Here is a 17,564-nt window from a genome sequence, read left to right as displayed (position 1 = left end):
AAGCACACTCCATTCAGTTCCCTCACCTCGTGCCTTCTTCTATGTATAGATCCTGTGCTGCTATAGGCTTTGCTAGTAATTTGCTGAGAACAGGTGTAGTGGGTCAGATATAGCTCGCAAAGGGTTTCTGATCCACCGTTCGTGTTCAAATATCGGGATTTCTCCGAGTTAAAACCACCTTCCTATGCCAGTAAAAGCATGAACAAGGAGGGTAACCATTTGGGCGGTGTGACATCAAAGTTAGACAGTGTACATGAGTAGATGGGGCACTTTCCCCGGAAAGCTTCGTCTACATCTTAGCATCCAGTATTTTTCTGAGTTTGGTGTAGACAGACAGATGTTTGGGAACAGAATTGTTTTATTCATTTGAAACCCCGTTTGCATCCACCTTGAGGGAGGATCAGCCCCAAGGATCCTTCTTGCAGCACGTGTTCTGCCCAACAGAGCCCCTTCCTGTTGGAAAAGGGTGGTAGTCCTTTAGGAAGTGTGTAAGAAGGCGGCATTTAAAAATTGCTGTTCACATTAAATTTAATATTCTTTTTCTCTCGCTTTGGGAAAACAGCTTAAGCAAAAGTGGGAGTCCTTGTTTCTAGTGACGGATAGCCAGTTGTTTCATTATATCTGGGAAAGCCAGTGATTCAGATCTCCTTGTCCAATTTTACTTAGATTAAGTGGAATTCCTCTGTAGTTGCTGCTAAGCCTAAAAGAAGATGATGAACAATTGGAGTAGACCGTCTCCTACTCTATTAGGATTTTTCTCTGTCTTTTCCTCTTTGTCCTCTCTTCCTCTCTCTCCCACTTCTTTCTTTTCCTTTGTCCTTCCTTGTTCTCTCCCTGCTGTTTCTTCTCCCCCACCCTCCCTCCTTAAACCCCAGACCAGTGACATAGGGCATATTAGGTGCTCTTATCCTCTTAACTTTTCATGGACCTGAATGGACTGTAGACCCCTAAAATGATATACAACATTTTGGGCTGTCCACATTTGTCATTTTTTTTCTGCTGAGAACATCTATAACTTTTTTTTTAGATCCTCCAGAGTCTGTGACTGCCACCCTCACAGCACCCCTCCTCCCCCTCCCCCCTCCCCCCCCCGCCCCCCGCAAAGAGAGGTTGAGAAACACTGGTCTAAGATTACATAGGAGTCATCTATCTTCAGGACTGAATACGACTGTAGACTTCTTTCTCTGAAACACTAGAGCTAAAAAACTCATGTGGCCTCAGCAACCGCAGGATCCAGACGTCAGAGTGTGGGCTCAGCCTTCAAAACCACCAGAAAGATATTCTGCCCCCAGCTCATTCATTTCTCCCCATGATTAAGGCTGTTAACCAGATGCCAGGCAGGGTTTTCTGTTCTACAAAAACAGAGAGAGAGAGAGAGAGAGAAAGAGAAGGTTATAAAAAGATAAGCAGAAACATCCAAGTAAAATGTCTGTGGATATTTCTATACGGGGATTGAGGGAAAAAAGCTTATATCTGAATGACCAAGTCCTGTGCCTCACCACATGGAAGGTATCTTCACAAGTTATTCTATTTTAGTCATGTTCCTTTGTAATTAACTTGGGAAGCTATGTATTCATTTGCTTTGTTCTTTAATTTCAGTCTTCTTCCTGAAGAAGAAGCTTAGTAGAGCCGGAGTAAAGCTCTTCAGGGTGAGCTAGACAAGGGCACTACCCTTCCAGACGATAGAGGAACAAAATTAGAACCTACGTAAAATATCGACAGATTCAGCATAAAATACACTAGTATAGGAGTGATCTAATACAATATTTACACCACGCACAAGCCAAGGTAACTTTATTTTGGGTGGAATAAGGGATTGCAACTGTGGCCATTCCAGGTTCTACAGGGGGTGGGACTAGGAACATAAATAATAATTATCTTCCTTCCGATTAAGCCAGCTGGGCTTTTAGTGCTAGCAGAGGCGAAGGATGGCTAGGTAAGCCGGCTTAGTACAGATACCCTAAATTTACGGCGCTGTTTTCACAGGTGGGAATGAAAACAATAGTCTGCGAGCTAAAGATGAGCAGTGCTGCCGGTAAATGGGAAGCCTGGTGGAAGCCAAGATTCAGGGTTTGGGGAGAAACAGATATTTAGGAAAGTGGGGTGGTGTTTGGGGGAAGGCTTGAGGAAGAAACTAATGTCTCGTGGCTGATGATGCCAGAGCACGGACAGCGGGCCTAGACGTGGATCATTAATGCAGGGGGAGAAGGAAAGGCATATAACATGCATGGCAAAGAAATCATGGATTTTGAAATAATTAGATGAAGCCCAGAGCAGGATTGACACACGGTCCAGTAGGTGGAGTAGAGGGGATAGAGGAGTCATAGGTGACTTGGGTTTCCAGTCGGCAGTGTTGGAGATATCTTGATGTTGAAATGCTCCAAGGAAGTGAGACCTGAAAGTCACAGAAAGACCACGAACAGCTGTATCTTTATCACATTTACTTTGAGCTACAAACAGGAGCGTCAGTCAGTCAGAGCCACCATCATAGAGGGTGTAGATTCACGGGTAGAAAAGGAAGACTTGTCGCTCATCTCCCCACAGAGAGTAACTGGGTCCTCTGATGTGGGTGGGCTGGAGACTCAGAGGTGGTGGGGCTGCTCTCTCTGAGTCTGATGCCTGAGCTCATGGTATATGTCCTTTGGCTATTCGTCACCTTTTTGGGTATTGCCTTTACTTTCTTTGTCTAACAGGCAAGGAGGATAATGATGCTCCCCGCAACCTTTAAATTTTTTTTTAAATATTTATTTACTATTTTGGGGAGACAGAGAGAGAAGAGACAGAGACAGAGACAGATAGAGAGAGAGAGAGAGAGAGAGAGAGAGAGAGAGAGAGAGAGAGAATGAGCAGGGGAGAGGCAGAGAGAAGGAGACACAGAATCCAAAGCAGGCTCCAGGCTCCGAGGTGTTGGCACAGAGCCCGATGCGGGGCTCAAACTTGCGAACTGTGAGATCATGACCTGAGCCGAAGTCCAACCCTCAACCAACTAAGACATCCAGGCACCCCACAGAGGTCCTTCTAATACATGAAAACATTTAGAACAGTGCCTGGCACGTTTTGGCTATTGTTCGTTGGTCTTAAACTGGGAATCTTTACCTCAGGAACAATGGATTCAAATTTTATATAAACCCAGGTGAGAATATAGCAAGAACCAGTGTTGCACCTTTTGCAGTAGCCAATTATGGGCTCAAAACACGTTAAGGGAATAATAATCACTTTTGGCTAGAGACCCATTTAATCACTGATCTGTTGTAAAGCAATATCCTAGAGTGGCAAGGAGAACAGCCTGTGAATCCCAGGTCTGATGCACACCTGCTGGGTAACTTTAGGTGAGTTATTTGATCCCTTAGCTTCCTTGTCTATAAAATGTGGGTAGTAGTAAGTAGTGCATGCCTTACCTGGTTACTCTTCGGATTAACATATGTAAAGCTCTGACAACAATACGTAGCATATAGTAAACACCCACAGTTAAGTGTTTGCTATTTTTACTCTTTTCAACACCTCACCATGTCACTCATGACTGACAGTTATTTCAGGGTTAAGGCTGTCACGGAGGGGACCATGGGCAGACAGGCCACCAACTTTCATTCAAACATGTGGCGGGCTGTATGGTTTAACGTGATTCTGAAGGCACCTGGGTGGCTCAGTCGGTTAAGCGTCCGACTTCGGCTCAAATCATGATCTCACCATCATGAGTTCCAGCCCCGTGTCGGGCTCTGTGCTGACAGCTTAGAGCCTGGAGCCTGCTTCCAATTCTGTGTCTCCCTCTCTCTCTCTCTCTATCTCTCTCTCTCTCTCTGCCCCTCTCCCACTCACGCTCTGGGTCTTTCTCAAAAATAAACAACCATTAACATGATTCTGACACACTTGACTCAATTCTTGCCTTTCTCCCAGCCTCCAGAACCCAGCCTTAGCATTTTCTCCTTTAAGAGATTTTTACATCAAAAAGCAGTCAAGATTTGCCAGCTTCTTTGAAAAATTTTGAAGAGCAAGCACAGTTATCAAATGCCGAAAGATTTAGATGAGGTGTACTTTAATTTACAAAAATTTCCTTTTCAACGTTAGTCATGTCATATCAATAGCAAATGGATATATATGTGCATGTATCATATAAGTGGGATTTGCCCCACGTGATTTCTCTTTTTAAGAATATATATGCGGGGTGCCTGGGTGGCTTGGTCGGTTAAGCGTCCGACTTCGGCTCAGGTCATGATCTCACGGCCCTTGAGTTCGAGCCCCACGTCAGGCTCTGTGCTGACAGCTCAGAGCCTGGAGCCTGCTTTGGATTCTGTGTCTCCCTCTCTCTCTATCCCTCCCCTGTTCATGCTCTGTCTCAAAAATAAATAAACGTTGAAAAAAAATTAAAAAAAAAGAATATATATGCATACGTATTATATATACATATGTGTATATCTTTTTTCTCCCCCTTCCCAAGGAATCAACATCTAATCAATACTGTAATTTCTGCAGTATATATGGAAGTGATTGAGGATGTACATTGTAGTGTTGCCTCTGTGTTGGCTCTGATGTAGTGTCTTTTCTGGCCCCTCCGTGCACCCTGCTGTGGGTACTCAGAGTCTGGCCCCATTTCCCATGGCAGTTCCGTTTTGTCCTTGGATGGGAAGGACTTGCTCACCACCAGCAGACAGTGGCTTATTTTTATTTTCTGGCTGATAGCTAAGTGGTGATGCTGAGGAATCATGCCAGTTGAGTTTGACCTTTGACAGGAAGCCATTTAAATAAAATCAGATGATATGGGGGCTATTGGTCTTATTCCCCACAGTATGCACTACTGACCTTATTTGGTGATTTTTCCTTGTGAAATGAAACTTAAAAGGCGTGTAAACACCATTTAGGAAAAAAAAATTTTTCCCTCAATATCTGAGCTTCAGGTTTTAGAAATTAAAGCGTGTCAAGTGTACTGACTTTTGTTTTTGTAGTTTAGCCAATAACTCAAACATCTAAGGATAATTCCAGTTCTAAGCCATGGTGGCTCTACTGATCTTTTTGACCCGAAAACAAAACCATAAAAATAAGGTAATGTGGAAAATTGTAATACATGTTCTATTCACGCCCTTTCACTCTATCCTTTATTAACCTTCTACCTCATAGGTTACATTTGTCATTTTGTTTTCTCTGATTTGATATTTATTTCCGATGAGGAACAGAGTATAAGCCCAAACTTGGTAGTTTAGGATGAAAACTCTTTTCTCTGATGTCAACTACCACTGGACTGCTATTCTCACCAAACTTCTTACTGGCTGACTTTCTTCATATGAAGCCATTTATTTTATGATGTAACCGGTAGATCTAATCAGTCAATCTACAAACATATTGATATGGTCACAAGTGATGGTTAAGAGGAATTATTATGGCAAGTAGGTGCAGCTATTTTGTTGCAATAGGTTCTGATATAATGGATTTAATTTCTTGCGTATACATTCAGCTATATCGTATCAGCCAGCTATACTGCTGCATAACAAGAACCATTAGCTTTAACAACAGTCACTTATTATAGCTCATATGTCTATGCCTTGGCTGGACGCTGGGTACTTTGGGTGGGGGACAGGTGAGTGATTTTGCTAGTTTCAGCCAGATTCACTCACATATTTAAGGCTGAGTGTTGGCTGATCTTGGTCAGTCTCACTTGGGGGGGCAAACTCTGTTTCACATGTCTGCCCCCCTTCTTCTGGGGTCAGTAGATCGTTCTGGCACATCCTTTTCATTAAGATGGCAGTAGTACAAGTGTGTAAATACAGTTGTGCAAGTGCATTTCAAGACTCTACTCACATTAGGAAGCTAACATCCCTTTGGCCAAAGCAAGTCATATGGCCAGTCCAAGGTGGGGATTAGTCCACAGTGGGAAGGTACTGCAAAATTACATGGCAGTGGAGGGGTGAGTGAAGAGTTGAAGCCAATTATGCAATTTATAACATATATGAAAGTACTCTTTGACCCTTGTTGAGTCAAGGGACTCTGAATAGGCCCCTTGAGCCACTTGGGCTTCTATCTAATAGTTATCATCGCAAGGCATAAAGTTGAACATGTAGAAACAGGCCATGTCAATGCATGATTATCCAGGCACAGGATATTCCAGTACATAAAATTTAGAAATAGCATATAATGTAAAGAAATAAAACATCCATTCACGTTCTGAATTATTCTCCAGAGAGAATTTTACTATTTTGACACATTTCCTTTCAGTCTTTTTTTTTTCTGTCACTTTCTTCATTAATAGTATATAAATTTATATACAGATTTTTAAAAATATTCTATAATAAGTCTTTCTTTGCCTTGTCATTAAAAAGTTTATGTGTGTAATATTACTGGCCACATAAATGTTCCACGTATAGTTGCATCATAATTCGTTCACCTTGCCCTTGTTCTTTACTGTTTTGGTTATTTTCAGTGTTCTGTGACTATAAATAATGCTACAATAATCAGATCTGTGCACAGGACTTTATTTACATTTTTAGTTGTTTCTTTAATGAAAAGACTCCAGGTCGGGAGTGCCGAGACCGGGTTCTGCCACTGATTTGCTGTGTGATCTAGACCTGTGTGTCAGTTTCCTCGTTATAAAATTATGTATCTGAGCTTGATGGCCTTAAACTTCTTTCCAACTCAAAAACCATCCGTAAGTTAGAATAATAAACTTCTTGTCAATACTACCCAAAGCAACCTACATATTCAATGCAATCCCTATCAAAATAACACCAGCATTCTTCACAAAGCTAGAACAAATAATCCTAAAATTTGTATGGAACCACAAAAGACCCCAAATAGCCAAAGCTATTGGAATCTTGAAAAAGAAAACCAAAGCAGGAGGTATCACAATCCCGGACTTCAAGCTATACTACAAAGCTGTAATCATCAAGACAGTATGGTACTGGCACAAGAACAGACACTCAGATCAATGGAACAGAAGAGAGAACCCAGAAATGGACCCACAAACATATGGCCAACTAATCTTTGACAAAGCAAGAAAGAATATCCGATGAAATAAAGACAGTCTTTTCAGCAAGTGGTGCTGGGAAAACTGGACAGCAACATGCAGAAGAATGAACCTGGACCACTTTCTTACACCACACACAAAAATAAACTCAAAATGGATGAAAGACCTCAATGTAAGACAGGAAGACATCAAAATCCTCGAGGAGAAAGCAGGCAAAAACCTCTTTGATCTTGGCCGCAGCAACTTCTTACTCAACACATCTCCAGAGGCAAGGGAAACAAAAGCAAAAATGAACTATTGGAACCTCATCAAAATAAAAAGCTTCTGCACAGCAAAGGAAACAATCAGCAAAACTAAAAGGTAACCGACAGAACGGGAGAAGATATTTGCAGACGACATATCAGATAAAGGGTTAGTATCCAAAGTCTATAAAGAACTTATCAAACTTAACAAATAAAACTCAAAAAAACAAATAATCCAGTGAAGAAATAGGCAAAAGACATGAATAGACACTTCTCAAAGACATCCAGATGGCCAACCGACACATGAAAAAATGCTCAATATCACTCATCATCAGGGAAATACAAATCAAAACCACAATGAGAGATACCACCTCACACCTGTCAGAATGGCTAACATTGGGGCGCCTGGGTGGCGCAGTCGGTTAAGCGTCCGACTTCAGCCAGGTCACGATCTCGCGGTTCGTGAGTTTGAGCCCCGCATCGGGCTCTGGGCTGATGGCCCGGAGCCTGGAGCCTGCTTCCGATTCTGTGTCTCCCTCTCTCTCTGTCCCTCCCCCGTTCATGCTCTGTCTCTCTCTGTCCCAAAAATAAATAAAACATTGAAAAAAAAATTAAAAAAAAAAAAAAAGAATGGCTAACATTAACAACTCAGGCAATGACAGATGTCGGTGAGGATGCGGAGAGAGGATCTCTTTTGCATTGTTGGTGGGAATGCAAGCTGGTGCAGCCACTCTGGAAAACAGTGTGGAGGTTCCTCAAAAAACTAAAAATAGAACTACCCTAGGACCCAGCAATTGCACTACAAGGCATTTATCCACGGGATACAGGTGTGCTGTTTCGAAGGGACACATTCACTCCCATGTTTATAGCAGCACTATCAACAATAGCCAAAGTACGGAAAGAGACCAAATGTTCATCGATGGATGAATGGATAAAGAAGATGTGGTGTGTGTGTATATATATATACATATATATACACACACACACACATATATATATGGTGTGTGTATATATATATGATGTATATGTATATATATGATGTGTATATATATATATGTGTATATGTGTATATATATGTATATGTATATGTGTATATACCCCCTCCAGTAACCCTCAGTTTGTTCTCCATATTTATGAGTCTCTTCTGTTTTGTTCCCCTCCCTGGTTTTATATTGTTTTTGTTTCCCTTCCCTTCCCTTCCCTTCCGTTCATCTGTTTTGTCTCTTAAAGTCCTCATGAGTGAAGTCATAAGATTTTTGTCTTTCTCTGACTACTTTCACTTAGCATAATACCCTCCAGTTCCATCCATGTGGTTGCAAATGGCAAGATTTCATTCTTTTTGATTGCCAAGTAATATTCCATTGTGTGTGTATGTGTACACACACACACACACACACACATACATACATGTATACATATATATATACACACACACACATGGGCTAAATGGGTCAGAGGCACTAAGGAATCTACTCCTGAAATCTTTGTTGCACTATATGCTAACTAATTTGGATGTAAATTTTAAAAAGTAAAATTAAAAAATAAATACTTTTTGGGAAAAAAAGAATAATTTCTTTATTGAAGTGGAAGCATGAAGGCAACGCCAGTGTTTTGTCCTCAACAAAGCTCACGGGAAGAGAGGCAGCTTCCTTGGGCTTCTCACTTGAAAGAGTGTCTTTGAGAGAGGAGGTTTTGCTTCCTAGTTCAAGTATCATTGTTCATCCTGCAGTCTCTCTTCCTGACACAGCAATGATTTTAGATAGATAGATAGATAGATAGATAGATAAAATTTTTAAAAAGGGGTGTAGGACACTGAGTGTTAAAAATATCAACATCAACTGGGGTGCCTTGGTGGCTCAGGCAGCTGACTGTCCGACTCTTGATTTCATCTCAGGTCATGATCTCGCGTTTCATGAATTCTAGCCCCACGTTGGGCTCTGTGCAGAGCCTTCTTGGGATTCTCTCTTTCCCTCTCGCTCTGCCTTCCCCTACTTGTGCACACTCTCTCTCTCTCTCTCAAAATAAATAAACAAACATTTAAAAAAATATATCAACTCTCTTGGGTTGCCTGGATGGCTCATTCGGTTGAGCGTCCAACTCTTGATTTCAGCTCAGGTCATGATCCCAGGATCATGAGATTGAGCCCCGCATCAGACTCTGCACTGAGTATGAACTTTGCTTAAGGTTCTCTTTCTCCCTCTGCCTCTCTCCCCTGCTCACACTCTCTCTCACTCTCTCTCTCTCAAAAATAATATAAAATAAAAATATTTTAAAAGAATATCAACTACCCTGACCTATGTTATGAATGCATGTGCTTTGAGGATGGCTTACACTGGAAGAACCGATTGTGTTACCTGTCTTCAGTTTGTCTTATAGTTTTGTTTTTATTTTTGCCTTTTCTTTTTTTGCCTTGTGAATTACGCTTCATCACATAGTGGTCGTAAGTGCATGGGGGTGGGTCTGGTCTTATCTTACAATTCCCTGTGCGACCTTTTCTCAGGGATGTCTCCTTACTGTTAATTTTAACATACACTGAGGCTGTATTTTATCTTACTATCTCTCTTCCAGTCTCTCTGCCAGGGATAAATACTGCTTAGTGTGGACAGGCTGTAAGTGTTGACTTCACAAAGCAAAGGCAGCCATATGCCATTCCTGAATAGAGAAAGTGTGATCTGTGCACTCTGTCTCTCCAACTCTTCCCCAAATCTGTCCTGAGTGTGTCTTCCTTGCTGGTGACAGAAGTTTCTAGTTCTTAAGCTCATTTTGGGAGAGGCATTAGAATCTTCTTTTGCCTCTTCATCCAGTTGCTTCTCTAAATTGAGCCGGGCGCCCATCTGGCCAGCAGAATTCTGTGTCAAGTACAGTGTGGTCTCTCTCCTCTGGCCGCCATCAAAAGGCCCTTTGTTTCCTGCCCCTCCCCCTTCAGCCAGGATGTGGTGCGTACCCTGTGAATGATGGAAATTCTCCCATCACACCATCGCACTCAACAGCTTTATGGAACTAGTTCCAAAAGCAAAATGTCTTTAACCAACAGAAGTCTTGCCCATCTTTCCTTTGCCTCAGGAAATAAATCAGGACTGAGCTAGTCAATGAAGTCAATTATAAATTGGATTGCGGAGGGGGAGATCATTTTCCTTTGTAAATGTGAATCTAACTTTTTCTTGAGTTTCAAGGAAGTTGCTTATGAAATACAGTTTTAATAATTACAACCTTTAGTTTTTGCTTCTATGCCTGCTCTTTCCCCGCCTCTACCAGTTCTGAATGATTTTCGCGTACCTTCTCTTAAGAAAACTTGAGTCCTGGGGCGCCTGGGTGGCTCAGTCGGTTGGGCGGCCGACTTCGGCTCAGGTCATGATCTCACGGTCCGTGAGTTCGAGCCCCGCGTCGGGCTCTGTGCTAACAGCTCGGAGCCTGGAGCCTGCTTCCGATTCTGTGTCTCCCTCTCTCTCTGCTCCTCCCCTGCTCGCGCGCTGTCTCTCTCTCTCTCAAAATAAACACTGAAAATTTAAAAAAATTAAAAAAAAAAAAAAAAAAGAAAACTTGAGTCCTAATGGGAACGACTTTGCTCTTTGGTATAGTAATGGTTCACTCAGCATGTGGTGTGTGTGTGTGTGTGTGTGTGTGTGTGTGTGTGTGTGTTTAAACCTTTTCATAAAGCAAGGAATGTATCTTTGCTTCATTTTAGCCTCATTTTAATAAAAATTGTATCAGCTAAGGAATGCTGACTTTGGGAATCTCTGACTTGTTTTTTCTTGTTCTGAACCTGTTTGCTATCTCCTTGTCTTTTCCCTTCCTAACTATTCCCTCCTTTTCCATGACTGTGCTCAGTTAGTAGTGCTGAAGTAATTTGGTAAGAAATAGGTGGACGTTAAGTGTCTAGAAGAATGGGCATTAAGGGACAAGGTGATTCTGTCTGTTCTTAATGCTTTGTTGCAATCCCCGGGCCTGTGATAACCATGAAAGCCAGTAGCAAGCCAAGATCCAGCCCTTTTCTCTAGATATTTGATCCATTTCAGCAAAGGCAGATGTTTATTATAAACCCTGAAGTTTTGCAGAGGGCTAAGTAAAGTTCTGGAAATCTAGGTCGGGCTTAAGGTATGAGTGGGGTCATAGGGAAACAGAAGGACAAAAACAGGGAGTGAGAAGAAAAGAAAGGAAAAATCACTGTCCATTGAGAGTAGAATAGAGCCCACCTATCCGTGGTCCCCAGTTGTCTCTCCTGAGACTCTGGTTTCAAACCATTCATTTAATTTTAAATGTACTTCTATATTTTTGAATAGATGACACATTCACTTAGTTTGAGAAAACAAATAGTGTAAAACATCACACGTGGAGATTCTTCCTCCCGTCTTGTTCCCCATCCATCCAGTCTTCTTGCTACCCTGACCAGGAAGGTGGGTGTCTTTCTTTTCCGTGTATCCTTGTCGTTTATTTCGGCAAACTTACACTCAAGCGAATGCAGGTATAGATTCTTACTTTGCCATTCATTTCTTTATCCATTTCTCTCCCCTCTCACATCCTCACTTTATTTCCTCCTATTCTGCCCTTTATTGTTGGAACTGTGTTTTGAGGAGCAAGCTCAGTAGTCGTTTGTTTTACTTATGTATGATACCCTGGACGAATTCATACGTGTGCTTATCTTTTTCCCATAGATGAAGTGGAAAGTGAGAAATGGTATCTGTCTACAGACTTTCCATCCACAACCATCAAGACAGAGCCGATTACAGAGGAGCCGCCCCCGGGACTTGTTCCCTCTGTCACTCTGACCATCACAGCCATCTCCACCCCTTTTGAAAAGGAGGAACCCCTCCTGGAACCGAATACTGGGGTATACTCAATTTTCTTTTATACACACACACTGGATCAAAAGATATGGACGCTCATTCTCCAATAAGGCATTTAACCTTTTTAGAGCTAGTGGCTGTATATGCTTAAGGATATATAATTGCGTATGTACGTATGTATATATCAATACCTATTGGGGTCAGCGTTTGTTATACCACTTCCTTTGAAGACATTGTTCAGAAAAAGTGGTAGCGAGTCTGATTTCATTTTTCCGATGATTGCTGTTACAAAATTAAAAAAAAAAATAGATGGATATCTATAGTTTAAAAAAAAAAAAACTCTTCAGTTTTAAGCCAGTGGAAAGAGAGGGGTTAAATGATGATGCATGCTTGCATGCTGTGGCTAACTGGAATGTTGGTTCCTGTGTAACATTTTACTTTCCTAGTGCAATGCGGAGTTGCCCTGACCCAGTTCAGGGATCTCCAACCCACCAACGTTTATCGTATTACCCACGGAAAACATAAAAAATTGGGAATTTCTTTCTGGTTCAATTCCATGCCTACAGGAAGTAGAATTTAGTTTGCTCTACCTTCTCTCCAGATATTTCTGGTATCTAGTAATAGACCAGAATCATGCTCACACATCTTCTTCCAGATGTTGGAAGCCAGCCCTACCTTTCTTAAAGTTCAAGCCAAGGGTTATAAACCGTGACTCCACTGATGTTCTTTAAGTCAGATGTCCTCTGAGCAAGGTGTAATATCTACCTGTACCTGTTCAGGAAGAGGTCACACAGAAGAGTAGAGGCGCCGTATTTGTTCTTAGTGTTCTTGACAACCCATCGTGGAAAAGATGAGGGACTGTGAACAGGACACCTCTACAATGCCCTCTAGAATTCCTTTCTCCCTCGCTGCCTGGATCTGTTCATTGCCCTGGGCTTCTAGAGCGTGTCCAAGTCTCCCTGCTCCTCGAGATGTTGGTTCAGTTGATGTTTTAGTATGTAACTAAGAAAGGTCAGGGTCATGGCCCTGCTCCACTCACGGGCCAGAGACCTTTTCTCTTTTCCGTACTGTTTCATGGTTAGATGTCGTCAACCATGAGGAAGCCTGGAGGGGAATGGATGCAGCTTGGTTCATGCACTTCCTGCCGTAGGACAAACTGGCGGAGGCCCGTGGCCCTTTACAAATTCTCCAGACTGTTGCATGATAAAATGCCTTTATGTTACCATAAAAACAATAGAAGGAAGCATTGATGAATTTGCCCTGGTTTTTTAATTTTGGAATTCTGAGTGTTCCGTGAGCTGTAGTGCCAGATTTGGCAGTGAGAGAAAGGTTAAGAACAAAGCCTCCTCCCTGTCAAAGAAGGAGCCTGTGCTCAGCCAGGTTACCGCCAGCTCGGAGAAGCAGGGCTGCCTGGAGGGCGACACACAGATGACAAATAGCTAGCTTCCCTGGTGATCCTACGAGGTTGTTGCCGGTTTTTAAAAACTGTTTGAAATTCTCCCTTCAGGTTGATTCCTCCTGCCAGACCATTATTCCTAAGATTAAGCTGGAGCCTCATGAAGTGGATCAGTTCCTCAACTTCTCTCCTAAAGAAGGTCTGTCTACCCTCCCTGCCTCCCTTCGGGCTACTAGACGTCAGAGCACAGTCGAAAGAGAAAGGGAATGCGGGAGAAAGTGCTGGGATTAATTTGTACCGCGGGCGTAGCTTGGTTTCCGAAACAGCTCTGTGCTTTAAAACCCTGATTCTCGGGGCGCCTGGATGGCTCAGTCGGTTGAGCGACCGACTTCGGCTCAGGTCATGATCTCACAGTTTGTGAGTTCGAGCCCCGCGTCGGGCTCTGTGCTGACAGCTAAGAGCCTGGAGCCTGCTTCGGATTCTGTGTCTCCCACTCTCTCTGCCCCTCCCCCACTCATGCTCTGTCTCTTTCTGCCTCAGAAATAAACATTAAATATATATATGTATATATATTTACATATTTATATTTATATATATTTACATATATATTTACATATATTTACAAATATTTTTACAAAATATATTTACATATATTTATATATGTGTATATATATGTATATATTTATATACATATATATAAAACATTGATTCTAAATACAAACTTGGAAAGCTACAATTTAATTTCCCATATATGTTTGTACTTGAACCTTTTACCTGTGTATATATGCTTGAATCTTTTATGCTGAATCTTTTCATTTAGTTTCACTCCTCGTGGGGGTATTTTTTCAAAACCTTTATAGTCAGCTATGAACTTGGGGTGCTGATGTCCAACGCAATTGCTGCCCTTTTGGGTGTGAGTGTGTGAATCAAACCCAATTCTCTGTGCTGCCTCGGTGATCAGTAGAGGCAAATAAACAAATATCTGCAAAGGCACCTTGCCTGTTTACAACAACTCGAGTTTAAACCCTTTGTAAAGTGAACTCACAATTTGTCTGATCATTCAGTGTTTTCAAATGTTGACTTTAGGGGCACCTGAGTGGCTCAGTAGGTTAAACGTCCGACTCTTGATTTCGGCTCAGGTCATGATTGGTTCATGGGTTCAAGCCCTGCATCAGGCTCGGCGCTGACAGCATGGAGCCTGCTTGGGATTCTCTCTTCCCCTTCTCTCTGCCCCTCCTCTGCTTGCTCTCTCTCTCTCTCTCTCAAAATAAATACAATTAAAAACATTTTTTTAATAAAAAATATATGTTGACTTTAAGTGACAATAGTTGCAAAGAGCCTCTTCCCTATTTCTAAATTAGTTCCTGCATCTCACTGGGCGTCTTGCCATCCATTTGGAACAGAATAAGGTCAGACTTGAAGTTGTCATATTTTTCACTTTTTCTTTCTCTGTGTCGGTTTCTTTCTGACTTCTCCATCTTGTTCTCATCTGAAGCCCATAGTGAGGAATTCCAAACACTGACCCACAAGTGTCATAGAGTAGAAGGAAGCTTTTTTGCCTTTTTTTTTTTTTTTTTTTTTTGGGACAGAGAGAGACAGAGCATGAACGGGGGAGGGGCAGAGAGAGAGGGAGACACAGAATCGGAAACAGGCTCCAGGCTCTGAGCCATCAGCCCAGAGCCTGATGCGGGGCTCGAACTCACGGACCGCGAGATCGTGACCTGGCTGAAGTCGGACGCTTAACCGACTGCGCCACCCAGGCGCCCCTTTTTTGCCTTTTTTATTGAGCTACTCCTGCATGGGTCCCGCGTTTCTTCCATCTGTGCCTTTGGACCTGCCGTCATTTTCCTTCTTAGTTATATCTTCAGCACATAGTTAGAAGGACAGATCATTAGTCTGATCCACAAATAAGAAATTCTTATCTGCATTTGTATAGAAAAGGCCTCCGTGTTACAGTGTGTACTTAACGTGTGGGTGTTACATGTGAACATTTCTCATAAAGGCACCAGCATTTCATTGCACTGGAGACTAACTCAGGGTTTTATCTGCGACAGTTTAATCAGGGTTGGCATTTGCCTTTATTGTCAGTAAGAAATTATTGCATTCTTAAAATTCGTAATATCGACTAGAATCCCTATAGAGACAATGTTTCTTTCCACTGGGTGTTTCCATTAGCACCTTTCAGCTTTATATCCTGTTCTAAAGTAATTCTTTTCATTCTCACGAAAGCTAGCAAATGCATCTTGCTCTTTTAGTTTATGTCGCAATATGCTTCAGAAAGTGTCCTCACTATAACAATGAATCCTGGAGTGACTTCAGAATCTGAGATCACTGGAGGAGAAAGGTTTCAAGAGTAAAGTAAGTGGCAGGCAGTCCTTCCTCATTATCCTAGATTAAACAGAGAGAGGGAAATTCGATATCCTTGTATGCAGTGGAGTTTCGAGGCAAAGTAGCTTGCTGTCCCCAGACCTTGCAAGTAATCTGAGACCGGCATTTCAAATGATATTTAGAAATCTGATATCAGGGCCCCGATAGCCAGGTCAGTGGCTCTTAATAAGTAAGAAAGAGGGGATTCACGTTTCCTTCACTTTCCATGTCATGCCGTTTCCCTTTTGTGTGGGGTACCTTCTGCTTGGAAAGGAGAAAAGGATTAGAATAATTTGGACTGTGCTTAAGTGAAAAGGACAAGAACTTGGCTAGTTCTCCAGAATGTAACAGCACAGGGTGGCAGACAGTGGGAACCCCTAATGGGTTTTGCTCCTGGGTTTGGGGATTTTTTTTTAACATTGCTAAAAGATAAACTGAGGCATATTAAAAAACTTTTAGGAGTTTATTTGGACGAAAACGTATTCAAATCGGCAGTGCCCAACCAGAAGTGGTTAGGAGAGTTCCACCAATGGGAGCTCAGGGAGAGACTTTTATAATTTGCAGAAGCAAAGCAAAGAAATTATTGATTGGCTGTAGTCTGAAGTCTGGTTGGCTGTTTGTGAATTGCTTGTCCTTAGGTTTCAATTGGGTAACCTTGATGCATCTACAAGCACAGACTTTAGGTTTGCTCACCTAGGCCACAGCGTTAAAGCCATCTCAGTCTAATGGCCTCCTTGTTTAAGTCATCCAACACGTTGGTTAACTCTCTCAGGACTCCTTCCTAGGTGGGCACACATTTCAGACACCTGGAAGTGTTGGCAGGGGTGTTGGCATTAGAGATATATGGATTACTTTAGAACATTCTTTAGCTTGGGGCACGTGGGTGGCTCAGTCAGTTAAACATCCGACTTCGGCTCAGGTCATGATCTTGCGGTCAGTGAATTCAAACCCCACATAGGGAGCTGCTTTCAATTCTGTGTCTCCCCCCCACCTCTCTGCCCCATCCCTGCTCACGCTCTGTCTTTGTCTCTCTCAAAAATAAATAAACAGTGAAAAAAATTTAAAAAAAAAAAGAATATTCTTTAGCTTTAAGAATACCCATAGACATTAAAAACCCATGGAGCTCTTTGGCAAGACTTTGGCAGAGAAAAAGGGAAGCAGCTAGTGAAAGGTGGTACGTTAGAAAAAGAGAAAAACAAGGTCATAGTTAGAGAGAGGGGTGCCTGGGTGGCTCAGTTGGCTAAGCGTCCAACTTCGGCTCAGGTCATGATCTCCCAGTTCATGGGTTCGAGTTCCCCAACGGGCTCAGTGCTGATGGTGTGGATCCTGCGTAGGACTCTGTCTCTCTCTCTTTCTCTCCGTCTCTCTCTGCTCCTCCCCTGCTCGCACCCCTGCTCTTTCTCTCAAAAATAAATAAACATTTACCAAAAGATAAATAAATAATTAAAAATAAATTTTAAAAATAGAGAATAAGACAGAGAAGAAAGAAATGCGTGACGCGAGGAGCAGGGAGGGTGGCAGGAGGGGTGGCCGAGAGGGACACTCCCTGTTACCTGGGATATTCAGGTGTTTTCAGAGAGAGAGCCACCTGGTCCTTGCTTGTCACCTCCAAAGGCAGGTGTGGGTGGGATCGATTTTCTTATGTCAGTTGTGCCTCAGAAGGCCCTTCCCACTGATAGCACCTCGGCAGTCTCTAGTTATGGGAGAGAAGAGGCTAAGGCCTTTCCGCGGCCCCAAGCTGTTGTCTGGCCCAGCCGAGGTGCTAAGGGCTCTGTTGTCCTAGGGGCCCTGGAGGGGCACGGGGTGAAAGGCTTACTCAGGGT

The 17,564-nt window shown here is 42.5% G+C and overlaps 1 protein-coding gene across 2 annotated transcripts in view; it reads left to right on the top strand.

Moving 5' to 3' along the window:
- Window positions 1–17,564, top strand: part of CREB3L2 (cAMP responsive element binding protein 3 like 2) — a 118,604-nt gene that overhangs the window by 75,508 nt on the left and 25,532 nt on the right. For both annotated transcript variants that reach the window (XM_030308515.1, XM_030308516.1), the window contains exons 3-4: window positions 11,847–12,022; window positions 13,486–13,573. In XM_030308515.1, the coding sequence (XP_030164375.1) occupies window positions 11,847–12,022; window positions 13,486–13,573 (264 nt within the window). The remainder of the gene's footprint in view (window positions 1–11,846; window positions 12,023–13,485; window positions 13,574–17,564) is intronic.

This window comes from Lynx canadensis, chromosome A2, assembly GCF_007474595.2.
Source record: "Lynx canadensis isolate LIC74 chromosome A2, mLynCan4.pri.v2, whole genome shotgun sequence".
Classification (NCBI taxonomy): Eukaryota; Metazoa; Chordata; class Mammalia; order Carnivora; family Felidae; genus Lynx; species Lynx canadensis.
The sequence above is the reverse complement of the archived record's forward strand: the minus strand, read 5'-3'. Positions and strand labels throughout refer to the sequence as shown.